The following is an 18,263-nucleotide window of genomic DNA, read 5'->3' as shown; positions in this document are numbered from 1 at the left end:
ATATGGGGTATCTAATAAGGTAACCAATACATTCTCTTTAGGTTTCTCTGTGAGTGTCCATAAGGTGGTCTTTAAATTTTTCATTTTTAGGTTTTTTTTTGTTCTACCAAAAACATGTTTGGACTCCTGGTAAATACAAGGTATATGATTAGCACAAGTATGTAATTGCTTCAAGAACCAGTCTACTTGGGGAGAAGATGTATACAAATTATATAAGGTTCCTTATATAGATGTATATAACTATATAAGGTTCCATTATATTGCTGAATTTTGTCTTTTAACTATTTTGTTTGTTAATCCTCACCTGAGGATATTTTTTTTGTTAATTTTTGGATAGAGTGGAAGAGAGGGAGTGAGAGAGAGAGAGAGAAACATCAGTGTGAGAGAGACACATTGATTGGTTGCCTCCTGCACGGCCCCGGTCAGGGTGTCCAGCTTGGGGTCAGGGTGCCCAGCTTGGGGTCAGGGTGCCCAGCTTGGGGTCAGGGATCAGAACTGTAATCCAGGTATGTGCCCTTGACTGAGAATCATATCTGCAACCCTTTTTGGTCTGTGGGCTAATGCTCTAACCACTGAGTCAAACCGGCCAGGGCTTGTCTTTTATTTCTACAGTTTAATACTTACTTTTGTTTAGCTGTCATGGGACAAAAAGCCTGATTTTGCCATAGTTATATAAACATCACTATTGTCTTATTTTGAGAGTATAATTATAGTGATAGTTTTATATGACATAAAAAAATACATTCATGTGCATCATCTTATGTTTATCATAACCCTGTGAATTAAGCAGTGCAGTTATTTGTACATGTTCAAATTTGGAATATAGGTTGTCTGAGACTCTTATTTTCATATTTTCTATTATATTCTTTCCTTGTTATTATCGACTAGACTTATGCATTTTAGTTATTGCCATAAAATTGAACATATCAAAGTGTAAAGAAAGCTTCTGTGGAATCCAGAAGAAGATTCTGTGTGTTACCTGATTGCTCAACCAAATTAAGTTCAAGGAAGCAAGTCTGCTCCTAATAGTAGAAAGTAATTAATTAAGATTCATATATATAAAAAGTAGGTCAAATAAGAATGTTAAAAACATTTTTCGACAGGCATATATTTGATAAGTTGGGGTAGATGATAGTTTCTTCTTTTCAGCAGGAGATAGGGATGTGTTTAGGTCTGTGTTTTTACTTTGGAGAAAAAATAAAGCAGGGATGCCATTGACTACATTCAGATGTCTTTGCATGTGTCTTTTTCTAATCCCACAATGGCCATCTTCTGATGTTCTTAAATTAGATATGATTTCTAACTGTTAATAGTAGTATAGATAGTATTTACAAAATGACAGTAACCGTGTATGCTAAGATTTTTATGTGTAGTATCTCATTTAATTTTTATAGCAACTCTATGAGTAGGTATTGCTATCCACACTTTACAATTAAGGAAACACTAAGCTTAGGCAGTTAAATAATTGCCTAAGGTAAGAGGTATAGTTTAATTCAAATTAATATCTGAATAAAGACAGTCTGTTTTAAACCAACGCCTGTGTAATATACTGCCTATGTTACTATTTCTGTCTTGTTTATTCAGGGATAAGTAGAGCTTTCTGGTGTGGGTAACCCTACTTGCCTAATTACTGCCTTGTCACTTGCTGGTTTCAGTTACGAAGTTATATTTCCTGAGAAAATGTCAATAGTTCACGGAGATGAGACTTTTTTATTTCTTTGCAACAGAACCGAATCCTCTGGGTTGATGAGAACAATCTGACAGCTCATGTAGAGGCTGGCATAACAGGGCAAGAGTTGGAAAGACAGGTATGTTATTTCTTTAAGATTTTCAAAACTGGTGTGTCTCCTCTATGAATGAGTACCTTTCACAATATATTCACTGAGTGAGTTTGTTCAGTTTCTGTTATGGATCAGGTAGTGAGCTAGATACTGAGGACACAGTAATAAATAAAACACCATCCTCTACCCTTGGATAGCTTATGTTAATTACATGACAGAAAGTTAGGTTAGTAGACAACTATGATTCAGAGAGAATTTCTAGGTGAAGGCTAAATGTGGGGTATTATGACTCATCAAATGGGGTTAGGAGGAAAGGAGTTGGACAGAGAATGTATCACAAAGAATGCAGCATTTAAAATGAGACATCAGCCCTGGCCGGTTTGGCTCAGCGGTTAGAGCATCGGCCTGTGGTCTGGAGAGACCCGGGTTCGGTTCCCGCTAAGGGCACGTACCTCGGTTGCAGTTTGTCCCCGGCCCTGGTTGGTCGTGCGGGTGGCAGCCACTCGATGTGTTCCTTTCACATCGATGTTTCTCTCTCTCTCTGTTCCTCTCTCTCCCTCCCACTCTACCTGAACAAAAAATGGAAAAATATCCTCGGGTGAGGATAAAAAAAAATAAATAAATAAAATGAGACTTCAGGATGAGTGAGTATTAGCAAGAAAGGAGATGAGGTTGGGGAGAGCATCCAGTTAGGAAGCAGCATGTACAGAGGCTTTACAAGCAGCTGTTGCTTTTGGGAGCATACAGATAACTGCGTATGGCTGAGCTCTAGTGTGTGTGTATGGGAGAACACATTCTTGGTGTTTGTATATTTGGTAGGTGAACATGTAGTAGTGGTAAAAGATGAAGGCAGGAAAACATGAAGAGGTGAGATCATAAAGGGCCTTATAAAGTCCCTTTTAGAAGTTTGTGATCTTTTAATTGGGTAGTTCTGGCTACTGTGTGGAGGATGGTTGGGGCACATAAGGGTAGGTTTAGAGGATGCTGCAATAATTTAGGCAATTGCTGATTGTGACCTGGAATAAAGTAGTAAAAATGGAACAAAATGGAACAAATTGGACATAGAATTTTCAGAAGTTGATGATAAATTGTATCAACTGGGTAGATGCTGATATTTGCTATTTATTGAACTTCTCAATGTATAATTTCATTGAAAACTGGTCATCTCGTGTAGTTAGTGAAACTCTTGGAGTCCTTATGTACTTTTTGGAAGATCCTAATGAATTTTTTGAAAACTTTGGGTTCCCTTTGTGGTTTCTAAGCAAATAGTTATTAAAATGTATTTGTTCCTTCAACCTTCTCAAACATTGGTAACTCAGCTTTTATAAACAAAAATTAGAAAGTCTAGTTTGTTGGTGATATTCTTACCACTTTGTTCAACTTGTATTACGAGACTCCCTTCCTCTTTTTAATAGGACATTGAGGGAGATGTGATGTGCTTATTCATCTTATTTTTCTTTCTTTTTTCTTTTCTCTTGGTAAAGAGTTGAATGAAATTGGTATGCCAGTGAACAGTTCTAGATGAAAGTCTTTGAAAAAAAATATTAAACTGTTACTGTCTTTATTTTTAATTTAATACAGTATGCACAGAGAACTGAAAGAAATTGAACATACTGTATTTGTTGAGGTGGTGTTAAAGGTCTTCAGTAAGTTGAGGTATTATGTAAGTCAAGGTTATTAGATTTGTTAATTATTATAGTTTATAGTGAACATCAGAATAATAGTATTTAATAAAAAATTTTAAAAGTCTGTAAAAAGTCCTGTATTAGCCTTCTGTTATGCCTGGATGAGGCATTATCAACACAGCAATTTTTTTTGTAACAGGATGGTCTTTCATGTCTCCAATTTTTAAATTTTTTGTTATGGTATTTGATGTAGTATTTTAACCTTTCCAAGTTTTCTTTTTTTTTTCAAAGGTTAGATTTAAAATTCAAGGAACATACTTCCTTGAAACTTAAATGTCAATTCTTAGACTAGGAACTTCTGGTATTTTACCTACTAGTTCATTTCTCTAAATACGAATATAGAATTTTCGCTTATCCCTCTAGTAGACTATAATATAGTTTCTAAATCTGTTTTGATTCCAGTTCAAGTTCTTCCTCATTAAATGCTGAGTCCTTCAGTTTCTACTTTAGCTGAGGTGACCAGCTTAAAATATCCTGCTTTTTGCTTCTAGAAGTTTTAAAATGAAACAGATATAGTAGTTGGGTAGCACAGATTTTAATCTTTTTAATTTGTAGATTACATTGATGTTATTACATTGATATATTGATGTTAATATATATAAAATTTAAGGGAGGTCACTAATGTGTCAATTATGAATTTTGGAAATTTGTATTTTTAGGCTTATTAAATCTTTGGCTACTTCATTTTATTAGTTAATAGCCTGGAGATATGTGATTTATGTTTTTTCCTGCCTAGGGACTCATTTCTCTATGCCTCAGTTTCTTTCTTCATCTGTAAAATGAAGATTATAATTCCTACTTCATAAGGTTTATGTTAGGATGAAAAAAGTTAGTAACGTAAAGTACTTAGACTTTTATAATTCCACTAATTTTTATTGAGCACTGTCTGCTTCATTCAAGCACAGCTGACTTTAAATACTCCTTCTACATGCCAGAGACTCCCAAATTTATATCACCACCTCACACTTCTTTTGTGAACTCAAAACTTGTATGTCCAGTTGCCTAGTTAATATCTCGACTTGCATATCTAATACACATTTTAGACAAAATGTCTTAAACTAACTCAACATTTTAAAAATTGAATTTCTATTTTTTTCCACAGTTGGCTTATTCTGTAGCCTTCTCATTCTCATTATCAGTTGGTGGAAATTTAGTATTTTGGGCAGCTTGGGCTAAAATCCTTGGAGTTATTTATTTTTATTTTGTTGTTTTATAATAGTTTTATTGAGGTATAACTGTCACACAAGAAATTACACACTCATTTAAAATGTACAACTTGAGAGACTTACAGTTAAGATGGTGGCATAGGTAAATGTGATACTCTGATCCTTCCATAACCACATCAGAATAACAGCTAAACTACAGAAGAACCATCATTTAAAACCACCTGAAATCTAGCTGAATGGAAGTCTTACAACTGGGGATTTAAAGAAGAAGCTACATTGAGACTGATAGGAGGGGTGGAGACATGGAAGGGCTGGTCCCACACCCATGTGTGGTGGTTTAAAATTGGGAGGGGTATCTTGGCTGTGGGGGTCCCTCCTGAGGATCAGGAGATCCCAGCCCAGGGTCCCAGAGCCAGCCAAGAAGTCCCCATAACTTCTGGCTATAAAAACCAGTAAGGATTGTGGCTGAGTGACAACAGGGCTCCTGGTGTCCCAGGAAGGTCCTCTTAAAGGGCCCATGCACTTCCTCTGGGCTCTAGCACTGAGGCAGCAGCTTGAAAGGAATCAGGGAAATATGGGTAGAAACTGAATTGTCTGGTATCAGAGCAAGAGCTGGGAGTTGGGGGGCAGAAAAAAGTGCTGGCAGAGGCCATTTTTCCTTTTCTCAAACGACCCCCACAGAGCTGGCAGGCAGGCTCCATATCTGAGTCTCCATCAACCTTGTTCATACTGCTCACCCTGCCTTGGTGATTCCCTGAGACCCTGCCCCACTTAACTTGTGGGCCAACCAAAGCCATATCCAGTGGCTTTCCTATACAAATGGCCTCTCTTGCCTCATGATTCAGACTTTCCTAAAATCTCTCAAACAAGCAGCATCTGGCCTCTGTGTACCCTGTACCTCTTGCTTAGTAGTGCCAGGCCTGACATCAGTGGCAGCCAGCCTTGGTTCATAGCTTGGCCTCTCCTGGGCACCTTCCAGCCCAGCACAGGTAGCAGCCATCTGCAGATCGCTCTGTAGCTCGTGCTGGTGGTCCGGACTGGGCACAGGCAGTGGCTGACCTTGCCCTTCCTGGGAGGCCCCAAAGCCAGTGTGCCCAGTAGACAGGCTTCAGACCACACCAGATTACAACTCTACCACCTCCACAAGTGATACACTCAAGGGGTGGACTCAGTGAGCACCAAAGCCCCACTGCTGTGTAGCTGGTCCTTGCAGCTGATCAGCCTAAGGGTCAATCTCTCTCAGTGATGCCAATAGCAGTCGAGCCTCAACTACAACAGGACAGTGCACACAGGCCACATAGGGGCATAGCTGGAGTGCCCATCTTGGGTGACCGGGGAGGCTGTGCCACTGTGCCCTACAAGACACCTACTATTCAAGGCCACTCTACTAAGTCAGAGAGCCATAGCAACTCTACCTGTTACATAGAAACAAACACAGGGAAGCAGCCAAAATATGAGACAAACAGCTTTCAAATGAAAGAACAGGAGAAATCTCCAGAGAAAGCCAAACAAAATGAAAGTAAGCAAACTACCATGCACACAGCTCCAAACAATGGCTATAAAATGCTCAAGAAACTTAGTGAGAACTTCAAAGAACTTAGTGAGAATTTCCAACAGCATAAAAAAGGACATAGCAGCCTGGTCGGTGTGGCTCAGTGGATTGAGCATCATCCCATGGACTGAGAGTTCCTGGTTCAATTCACAGTCAGGGCACATGCCTGTGTTGTGGGCTCCATTCCCAGTAGGGGGTGTGCAGGAGGCAGCCAGTCTGTTTCTTTCTCACATTGATGTTTCTATCTCCCTCTCCCCTCCTTTCTCTCTAAAAACTCAATAAAAACATATTTTTAAAGGAAAGAGCCCTGGCCAGTTTGGCTCAGCGGTTAGAGCATCGGCCTGCAGACCAGAGTCACAGGTTCAGTTTCCAGCACGAACCTTGGTTCCAATTTGTCCCTGCCCCGGTCGTGTGAGTGGCAACCAGTTGATGTGTCTCTCTCACACTGATCCTGGCAGCTCTCTCCCTCCCGCTCTCTCTGAAGATAAGTGCAAAAATGTCCTCCGGTGAGGATAAAAAAAAAAGGAAAGAAAAAAGATATAGCAATCATAAAAAAGAACCAGTCAGAAATAAGGGCTACATTAATTGAAATAAAGAATAATTTACAGGGAAGCAACAGTCGAGTAGATGAAACTGAGAATCAAATCAGTGATTTGGAATATAAGGAAGTAAAAAATACCCAATTAGAACAGCAAAAAGAAAAGAGAATCCAGAGAAATAAAACCACCTGAAATCTAGCTGAATGGAAATCCTACAACTTCCATTCAGTTCAATATATCTGGTACAACTTCAGGTGTCTTAACATTCACATCATAGGGATGCCAGAAGGAGAAGAGAGATAGCAAGAAATTGAAAACCTATTTGAAAAAATAATGACAGAAGACTTCCCTAATCTGGTGAAGGAAGTAGACATACAAGTCCAGGAAGCACAGAGAGTCCCAAATATGAACCCAAAGAGGCCCACACCAAAATACATTATAATTAAAATGCCAAAGGTTAAAGACAGAGAATCTTAAAAGCAGTAAGAGAAGCTCTGGCTGCTGTGGCTCAGTTGATTGTCATCCCATGCACCAAAAGATTGCAGGTTCGATTCCTGGTCAGGGCATATGTCTGAATTGCAGGCTCGATCCCCATTAGGTGGCCTGCAGGAGGCAGCTGATCGATGTTTCTCTTTCTCCCCCTCTCCCTTCCTCTGTCTCTAAAAATCAATAGAAACATTTTTTAAAAATCAGCAAGAGAAAAATAATTACTTACAAGGAAGCTCTCATAAGACTGTCAGCTAATTTCTCAACAGAAACTTTGCAGGCCAGAAAAGCAGCAACCTACAACCAAGATTACACAGCACAGCTAACATTTAGAATCGGGGGCATATAAAAAGCTTCCCAGACAATAAAAAGCTAAAGGAGTTTATCACCACCAAACCAGTATTACATGAAATGTTAAAGGGTCTTCATTAAGAAGAAGAAATAAAAAAAGAAAAAATATGAACAATAAAATGTCAATTAATACATGTATATCATCAATTGAATCTAAAAAACAAAATAAATGAACAAGTAGATACAGAGACTATTTTGACGGTTGCCAGATAGGTAGGGAATTGAGAATGGGTATAAAGGTGAAGGGATTAAGAAGTAGAAATTAGTTGCAGAATAGTGATGGGGATACAAAGAACAGCATAGGGAATATAGTCAATAATATTCTAATAAATATGTATGGTGTCCGATGGGTATGAGATCTATTGGGAAGTTCACTTAGTAAGTTATATAATGTCTAATCACTGAGGTGTACACCTGAAACTAATATGTTATTGTATGTCAACTATAATTGAAAAATAAAAAATGATTCAAAACGTGGAATGTACAACTTGATAAATTTTAATATATGAATACAGCCATAAAGCGATCATCACAATCAACATAATGAGCATCTGTACCAACCTCAGAAGTTTCCTCTTGCCGCTATAATCTTCTTCAACCCACCCCTACCCTGTCTCTTGCAGTCACTGATCTGCTTTCTGTCCCTGTAGATTTGTTTAAATCCTAAAATTCTACTAAAATTGAGTCATGTACTTTTTTGCAGGGAGTGAGTATATGGTTTCTTTCACTAGGCATAATTATTTTGAAAATCACACAGATTGCATTTATTACCAGTAGTATTCTACTGTGTAGATATACCACTGTTTATTTATTCATTCACTTGTTGTTGAACACTTGGATTGTTTCCAGTTTTCGGCTCTTACAAATAGAGCTTCTGTGAACATTTATGTGCAAGTCCTTGTATAGACATATGCTTTCATTTTTCTTGAATAAATAATTAGAAATGAAATTACTAAATCAAAGGGTAGGTTTATATTTACCTTTTTGAAACACTACCAAACATTTTCCTTGACTGATTGCATCATTATATATTCCCACTAGCATTGTATTAAGAATTCTAGTTTGTTTACATCCTTGCCAATACTTGGTGTTGTAGTCTTCTAAAAGTTAGTCATTCTAGTAGATGTGTTGTGGTATCTCATTGTGATTTTAATTTGCATTTTTTTAATGACTAGTGATATTGAATATCTTTTTAAGTGGTATTTGCCATCCATATATCTTCTTTGGTGAAGTGTCTGCTCATGTTGTTTTCCCAAACTGTAAATTAGGTTGTTTGCTTTCTTACTGAGTTTTTCGAGTTTCAAAAATATGTATTCTGAATATAAGTCCTTTTTCAGATATATGGCTTGCAAATATTTTTTCCCCAGTCTGTGGCTTGTCTTTTCATTCTCTTTATAGAGTCTTTTGAAAGGTATATGTGTTTAATTTTGAAGAAGTCCAGCATATTAATTTTTATTTTATATATCATTTTTCTACTGTCATATCTAGAAACCTTTGCTTAACTTAAGGTTAGAAAAAAGGTTTTAAAGTTTTTTGTTTACATTCAAGTCTCTGAGTTTTTGTATTAAATATATTTGACATATGTAAATTTAAGGTAGTCAGTGTGTTAAATTGATGCATTTATATATTGCAATATGATTGCCATTGTAGTGCTATTTGGCACCTCTGTCACATTGCATAATTGTCTCTTCTTTTTAGTGATTGAGATAGTTAAGTTTTAGTCTCTGAACAAGTTTGATGATTGTAGTGCAGTTATTATTGTCTGTATTCATTATATTGTGCATTCGATCTTTATGGCTTATTCACTACTTGCTGCAAGTTTATACACAAACATCAGCCTTATTCCCCCACCCCATCCCCTGGTAACCACCATTTTACTCCCTACGACTTTGACTTTTTTTAGATTCTACACTTAAGTAATATCTTATAGTACTTTTCTTTATCTGCCTTATCTCATTTAGCATAATGTGCTCAAGGTTCATTCATATTGTTGCATATGGCAGGATATCTTCCTTTCTTATGGCTGCACACTATTTTAGAGTGTGTGTGTGTGTGTGTGTGTGTGTGTATGCGTAATCACATCTTTTTATCATTCATCCATTGATGGGCCTTTAAACTGTTTCCATATGATGAGTTTTTAAGATTTTGAGTTAATGTTTGTGTTTGGTGCAAAGAATGGATTAAAGTTCTTGTTTTGTTTTTTGCATATTGATATCTAGTTATTCCAGCACCATTTGTTGGTAAATCTATTCTTTTTTCACGGAACTGACTCTATACCATTAAAATAATAGTCTGTTGTCAATATATGTGTGCATCTAGTACTGGACTTTATTTTGTTCTGTTGATCTGTCTGTCTTTATGCCATTATCATACTGTTTGGATTATTGTAGCTTTATCATAAATCTTTTTCAGAATTGTTTTGGTAATTCTCAGTTCTTTGCATTTTCATGTGAAATTTATAATCAGTGCTTGTCAATTTCTGTAAAAATAACCTGTTGGGATTTTGGTTGGGATTGCATCAACTGTATATATCAATTTGAGGAGACTGACATCTTAACAATATTGATTCTTCTGACCCATGAACATGGATTGTTGCTAGGGATTTTTGTTTTTTTTAGTGTGTAATTTCTCTCCACAGTGTCTTTTGGTTTTCTGTGTACAGATATTTCATATTTTTAAAATGAGATTTGTCTCTAAATATTACATATTTTTGGTGCTATAGTAAATTATATTTTTAAAAGTTTTCAATTTCTGAGTGTTCTTTGTTAGTATATAGAAATACAATTGAGCCCTGGTCGGTTTGGCTCAGTGGTGAGAGCATCAGCCCACAGACCAGAGAGTACCGGGTTCGGTGCCCGCTAAGGGCACATACCTCGGTTGTAGTTTGTCCCTGGCTCTGGTTGGGGTCATGTGGGTGGCAACCAGTCCATGTGTCTCTCTTGCATTGATGTTTCTATCTTCTTCCCTCTCTCCCTCCTCCTCTGTCTGAAGATAAATGCAAAAAAAAAGGTCCTTGGGTGAAGATAAAAAAAAGATAACAATTGAGTTTTGTATAGAGATTTTATATATAACAACATTGCTAAACTCACTAATTCTAACAGTTTTCTTGTAGCTCTCATTGGACCATGTCCTTTGTGAATAAAGATTTTTACTTCTTCCTTTCCAAACGGTATGCCTTTATTTCTTTTTCTCTCCTGATTGTGCTGGCTAGAACCTCTAATATAATTTCAAAAAGAAGTGAAAGTAGACATCCTTGTCTTGTTCCTGATTTAGGAGAGATGCATTCACTTCTTTACCATTAATTATGATGTTAACTAACTATAAAATTTTTTTGTAGATGCCCTTTATTAAGTTGAGGAGGTTCGTTCTATCTTAGTTTGCAGGAAGTTTTCATTAGGAATGGATATGGAGTTTTGTCAAATGCTTTTTGTGTCTTAAGGTGGAATATGAGGTAATTTATTATTTTTCTTCTTTAGTGTAGGTGTTCAGTACTATAATTTCCCTTCAACTACAGCTTTAGTGGTATCCTACAAATTTTGATATGTATATTAATTTTCATTTATTTCAAAATATTTTCTACTTCCCTTTTGATTTTTTCATTGACCAATGGGTACTCGCAAATTATTGTTTAGTTTCCAATAATTGGGGCATTTTTCAGACATCTTTCTGTTCTTGATTTCTGTGTTCATTCCATCGTGTTCAGAAAACATACTTTATATGACTTGAATGCTTTCAAATTAATTGACACTTGTTTTTTGGCCTACATTATGGTGTATCTTATAAATGTTCCACGTACACTTGAAAGTGTGTGTCTTCTGTTGTTATTGGTTGGAGTAGTCTGTAAATGTCTTTTAGGTCAATTGATTTATTAGTGTTGTTCAGGCCTTTGATATTTTAAAAAATTTTCTGTCTACTTGTTTTATCAAAGAGGGGAATCAGAATATCCAACTATCATTTTAGATCCGTTTTTCTTACAGTTTTAATCAGTTTTTACTTTATATATTTTAAAGCTCTGTTATTAGGGGAATTGAGGCTTATGATTGTTATCTCTTCTTGATTAAGAATCATTTGTCATTATGAAATGACCTTTTTATTTTCCCTGATAATATTCTTTGACCTGAAATCTACTTCAGCTGATATTAAAAGAGCCTTTTCTGTTTTCTTTTGACTATTGTTAGCAAGGAATATTTTTCTCCTATTTTATTCTTTTACTTTTAGCTAATCTGTGTCTTTATATTTAAAGTGCTTTTCTTGTGGACAGTGTAAAATTGGGTCTTTACTTTTTATCTAACCTGACAATCTATACCTTTTAATTGGGTTGTTTAGACCATTTACCTTCAATACATTGTATTGATGTGGTTTAGTTTAAGTCTGTCATCTTGCTTTTTGTTTTCTATATTTCCCATTTGTTTTTGGTTATTTTTTAGTACTTTTATTGCCTTTTTTATTGAATATTTTTTATGATACTATTTATCTCCTTTGTTTCTTTATTTGCTGTAGCTTTTTCTTTTATTAAGGGATTTGTTTTTAAAGGATTTATACATCTTTAACTTAAAAGTCTACCTTCAAGTGATTAAATAGCATTTCAGAGTTTAGTATAAGAACCTTACAATATACTTCCCTCGCCCCTTGTTTCCTTTGTGCTATTATTGTCATACATTCTACTTTTACATGTTGTGAAACCTACAATATATTGTTTTATTTTTGTTGAAACAGTCAATTATCTTTAAAAATATTTAAATAATAAGAAAAAATTTTTTATATATTTACTTATCTAGTCACCTTTTCTGGCATCCTTAATTCCATCTGATGTTTGAAGGAATTCTTTTAATATATCTTTACTATTGATGGATTCGTTCACCTTTGTTTATCTGAAAATGTTTTTATTTCTAAAAACCACATTATTTTTTGAGGAGCAGTTTTAAGTTTACAACAGAAGGAAGGAGAGGGAGGTTCAGAGAGATTTCCCATATGCCCCATATGTCCCCTGACCCCACATATGTATGACCTCCTTCTCACTCACCAGAATGGTAGATATTTTACCAAGAATGAACGTCCATTGACATATCATAATTACCCAAAGTCTCTGCTTTATCTTAGGGTTCATCCTTGATGTTGTATATTCTTTGGATTTGGACAAATGTACAATGACATATATTTCTCATTGTAATATTATACAGAGTATTTTCACTCCCCTAAAAATTCTATGGGCTCTGCCTGTTCATTTCTCTCCTTCCTCACACCTGGCAATCATTGATCTTTTCATTGTCTTAATAGTTTTACCTTTCTAGAATGTCATATAGTTAGAATCACAGAATATGTAACCTTTTCAGATTGGCTTCTTTCATTTAGTAATAGGCATTTAAGGGGCCTCCATGTTTTTTAATGACTCGGTAGCTCATTACTTTTTAGCACTGAATAATATTCTATTGTCTTCATGTACCACAGTTTATTTGTTCATTCACCTAACGGAAGACATTTTGGTTGCTCCCAAGTTTTGGCAATATATGAATAAAGCTGTCATAAATATGTGTGTGCAGGTTTTTATGTGAATGTAAGTTTTCAACTCCTTTGAGTAAATATCCCAGCAAGGTGCCCAATTGCTGGATTATATGTTTGTTTTTTTTATCCTCACCCAAGGACATTTTTCCATTTTTGTTCAGATAGAGTGCGAGGGAGAGAGAGGAAAAGAGAGAGAGAGAGAGAGAGACATCAATGTGAAAGGGACACATCGAGTGACTGCCTCCTGCACAACCCCAACTGGGACCAGGGACAAACTGCAACCGATGTATGTGCTCTTAGCGGAAACCGAACCCGGGTCTCTCTGGACCGTGGACCAGTGCTCTTAACTGCTGAGCCAAACTGGCCAGGGCTGGATTCTATGTTAAGAGAAGTTGAATTTGTAAGAAACAGCCAACAATCTTCCAAAGTGACTGTACCATTCGCATTCTCACTAATGTTGTATGAGAGTTTCTATTACTCCACATCCTCACCAGCATTTGGTGTTGTCTGGATTCTGGGGGTTGGCTATTTATAAAGGTGTGTAGTGGTACCTTATTGATGTTTTATTTTACATTTCCCTGATGGCAGTGATGTCAAGCATCTTTTCATATGATTATTTGCTATCTTTGGTGAATTGTCTATTAAGGTCTGGCCCATTTTTTAATTAGGTTGTTTTCTTGTTGGGTTTTAAGAGTTCTTTGTATATTTTGGGTAACAGTTTTTTATCAGGTGTGTTTTTTTGCAAATATTCTCTCCCAGTCTGTGCTCTGATCCTTTTGGATTATTTTTTCTCTGGTTCTGAGTAGTTTTCTCACTTGTATGTACTCCTCAGTACTCTGCATCATGCACTTATAGAAATAATTTAAATGTGTATTTAAGGATTTGCTTCTGTATAGGTAATGTGGAGATTTTGTCATGAGAATATATGAAAACTTGTTATTCAGTATCTAGCACACCTAAGTTTCCATGAATATCTTTTCTTTTCCTTCTCCTAATTTTAGAAAATTTGAGTAACAGTAGTTTTTGAGTGTAAATAATATGATTATAGATTGGGAGTTAGGGAAGAAATATAACAGTCTGATAATCTTTATTTTAATATGTTCAGTCATGTATTTAAGCTGCCTACTTGTGGTTTACCTCTGAAATAAATGTATTAAATATGTAGTGAAAAAAATCCAACTATGTAATAATTGATACATTATCAAACCTTGCTTTCCTAGCAACAAAACGGAAAAGGTAAATAATTTGCATTGCTTATGTGCGAAAGCTAACAAATTATATTTAAATTAATTGCCTCTCAAGTTTTGGATTACAACTTTCGTACCATACTTAAATATATGATACAAACATAGCTGACATATCCTACATCTATGCATGGCTCACTTGAAAAATAGAAACAGTTGCTTAACTGGATGACTGTCAAATGGTCAACACAGATTGTTGGGCTTGAGTGCGGTAGACAGTGGGTATGCAGATGGTGGTGTATGTACTGTTAGACATGAGATGGCGGAGTCTTTACAATGATTTCAGTGGAATGGATTTGGTGTTGTTGCAGCAAAGGGCATCCATTCAACCTCAGGTGCTGTGCAGATGGCAAAGCCAAGCTAATATAGAAAAATGAGAAACAAGTGACTATTTAATGTACAGGAATGCATGATCTGCATCACAAATAAATGACAGGATTACATGCAGGAAACCTAGCCAGATGGCTATACATTAAAACACATGACTCCTAGAGAGAATTAAGTACAGGCAATTTGCTAGGATTTTCTGCAGGCCTGCTGCATATAATATTAGGGTAGGGAGAACAAGAGATTAAGTGCTTTATTTATTGAAAGTGTTTAGGTGAAGTTGGCAGTTGTTTAAGCATAATCTTATCTCCATAAGTATTTAAATGGTCTCTTTGTGGGGAAAAAAAAAGTAGGGAGGGTAGTTGACTTTAAAATAAAAGAGTAATAAGGTATAAGATTGACTAGTGAACTTGTGGAAAATACAACTGTCTTTTGGACCACATTTTTCAGTTTTGTAAAGTTTTCCTCAAAGCAAAAGCTTAAAAATATTTGTTGGACAAGTATGACAAAAGAAGTATTTCTTTTTCTATAGAGGTTTTAATGAGTCCAAATTCCAGTAACATATGGGGATTTTAAAGTGGGAAGAGTTAATGTGTTGAGTGCTGTGTGAAATGGGACCATTTTCACTAGTAAAACATTACATTTTTGTTTTTCAGCTTAAAGAAAGTGGTTATTGTACAGGTCATGAACCAGATTCCCTGGAATTCAGCACTGTGGGAGGATGGGTATCTACTCGGGCATCAGGCATGAAGAAGAATATCTATGGCAATATTGAAGACCTGGTAAATTTTTTTCTAATTATTACATAATAATTGGTTAATATACAGAGATTATTATAAAGTGATGGAAGCCTTAAAAAATTGAATTGGAATGTGGAATCCCCTCAGCAGTATACTTCTTTCGATTATGGTAACACTGACTGTGTATGATAGAAGCAGGTAAAAGACACAATGGTCATTACTTAAGTGTGCTCCTTCTTAAGTGACTGATAGTTAAGCTTTGTAAATGTTTCATAATATCTGACTTATAAAATATATAAATGTTATTTTATAATTCTCATGGAACTTCAGTCTTCAACTCTACCAAGATTTTAGTCAATTTATTTAGGTGACCTCATCATTATTACTCTTTTGCCTTAGGAGACTTTTTGTTATTTTTGTTAATCCTCACCCGAGGATATTTTTTCCATTGCTTTTTTAGAAACAGTGGAAGGGAGGGAGAGAAGGGGAGAGAGAGAGAGACAGAGAGAGAGACAGACAGAACGTTGTAAGAGAGACACATTGATTGGTTGCTTTTCACATGTGCCTTATTTGGGGCATGGGATCAAACCTGCAACCCAGGTATGTGCACTTGATCGGGAATCAAACCTGCAACCTTTGATCCGAGGGCCGAAGATCTAACTGCTCAGCCACATGGGCCAGGGGTGCTTTAGGAGATTTTTATATTTATTTTTCTGGAAAATAATTTTTCTGTATAGATTTAAAGAGCCTGAATGAAAATGTTCTAGTAAGTGGCAGTATAACCTCTAATGTTTTATGTGCACACCATTTTGTTTTAGCTGATCTGGTGCCAGTGTTCTGGGAGTTATTTTTTTATTTATTTATTTAATTTAATTAATTTATTTGGGAGTTATTTTGATAATAGTGTAACTATGGGCACCCTGGTTAGGAATTAAGAATTATTTGTAGCTTTGATAGTGTGATTTGATAATTGTGTGACCTTGTGCAAATTGGTTAACCTTTGTAAACAAGTTTACTCCTCTGTAAATCAGAACAAATAATGTTAATTGCTGTATAGAATTATAAGAAGTAAAGAACATAAAGGACATAAAGTTCTTTACTGTTAACAGTTCCTGGTATGTAGTAGGTGCTTCAAAAATGTTAGCTTCCTTATCAGCAATATTTTGGTAACAATTTTAAATAACTTTATGAGACTGTTAAAGTGATGTTCTAACATTATTCTAAGAGCTATTTAGTTTTCCTTTTCAAATCTAAAGTTTCAACATTTTAATCAATATCTTCATTCCTAGAAATATCAAATCTTTAATGAATTTTGGTTCTTTATATTTAACACCCAGCAATTTTAGACTTTAAATGTCTATATTATAAGTACTTTTTAAATGCTTACATTATCCTGTTCATTTTACTTTTTTTACTAAGGATATTTTAGAAATCAAATTTTTGTTTTGCAATGTAAATAAATTTAGTTTCAGAGAGAGGATTTGATCCTTTTGCTATTATTAGGATCTTTTTGAGAGTTAAGCAAATATTTGACAGATTTCTACATTTAGTACTGCTAAAGCATGTAATTTATTGTAATCCTTTTTAAGAGCTATGTAAGGGCCACGTATTATAAACATACATCCTAATGTACTTATTTGCACTAGTAATTTCTTAACACATCTTATTTTTAACATAAATTTTTTTACAGTATATAATTTCCACTGAAACTGTCTTAATTTATATTAATTGCACTTGTGAAAACTGTCCTGAAGTTTATATATTCCTTTATGTGGCTAGAGTAGAACTCATGAAAAACATTAAACTCTTTGAATGTGTTAATATATTTCTCTAATCAATTTTGGTGCATATTTCTTTGAAGTATAATAAGTAATGATACTAATACCTATTTAACGGTTTGAAAAAAGCTGAAGATAGTTGGTTAGTATAAATTTTTTAACATCTGAAAATTGACATGTCTTGGTGCTTTCTATGTATTATGGGATAAACTTTTCATCTTAAATTCTGGTTACTACTTGTTTTCAAGCTCATTTTAAAGAATTCTAATTATAATTCAATTCAAATATTTTAAAATTTGATTACTATCTCTTTATAAATGACTTACTGAGCATTTCTGATTAAATGATTATAATTTCTTAAGGTATGCTATAAAGTTGAAGCTCATGGCCATTAGCCAACAATCCATTGCTTCTGTGAAAGATTCCTTAGCATACTTTTTAGTTATGAAACACAGAAGGAAATTCAGATATTCTGTGTATATTAACTACATAAAATAATTTCTAACACTTTTAACATCTTTGTATCTATCCTTCCAGATCATTTTCTAGGCATGCTCACAAACATATGTATGTCTAGTTTTTAATATAAAAAAGGATCATACCGTGTTTATTCTGCTTTTTAAATTATATTATCACTATGTTAATATGTAAATGAACATAGGTTTGTACCATCATTTAAATAGTGCATATAATTCTTTTATTGATAATTCATCATTTATTAAAGTACCTATTATTTAGAACATTTAAGTTATTCTTGATTTCAAAATTATAGAAAACAAAGGGGAAAATACTCACTTAAGTAATATTTTTTAGCATACATCTTTAATTGTTTTTTGGGTGGTAAGTTCCTAGAGCTTGAATTGTTGGACAAGATGCTTATACATTTTTAAGTCTGGATCCTTACAGCCAAATTGCTCTATAGGAATTTTGTGCCAATTGACATTTCCCACTAGCACCATGAGAATCTTTATTTTTTTGGACTCTTTATTTATATTTTGTCTTAATTTTTAATTGCTAGTAAATGTAAACTTTTAAAATGATCTCTTTGGCAATTTTTATTTTTTAAGTTGCTTATTGATGTTCTCTGCTCATTTTCTGCAACAGTACATAGA

The 18,263-nt window shown here is 34.9% G+C and overlaps 1 protein-coding gene across 1 annotated transcript in view; it reads left to right on the top strand.

The window, feature by feature from the left end:
- The window catches only part of AGPS (alkylglycerone phosphate synthase), a 148,625-nt gene that overhangs the window by 62,094 nt on the left and 68,268 nt on the right, over positions 1 to 18,263 (top strand). Inside the window, exons 8-9 of the mRNA XM_036253444.1 lie at positions 1,728 to 1,808; positions 15,290 to 15,415. Of these exons, the coding sequence (XP_036109337.1) occupies positions 1,728 to 1,808; positions 15,290 to 15,415 (207 nt within the window). The remainder of the gene's footprint in view (positions 1 to 1,727; positions 1,809 to 15,289; positions 15,416 to 18,263) is intronic.

Source organism: Molossus molossus, unplaced genomic scaffold (genome assembly GCF_014108415.1).
Source record: "Molossus molossus isolate mMolMol1 unplaced genomic scaffold, mMolMol1.p scaffold_m16_p_11, whole genome shotgun sequence".
Taxonomy (NCBI): domain Eukaryota; kingdom Metazoa; phylum Chordata; class Mammalia; order Chiroptera; family Molossidae; genus Molossus; species Molossus molossus.
The sequence above is the reverse complement of the archived record's forward strand: the minus strand, read 5'-3'. Positions and strand labels throughout refer to the sequence as shown.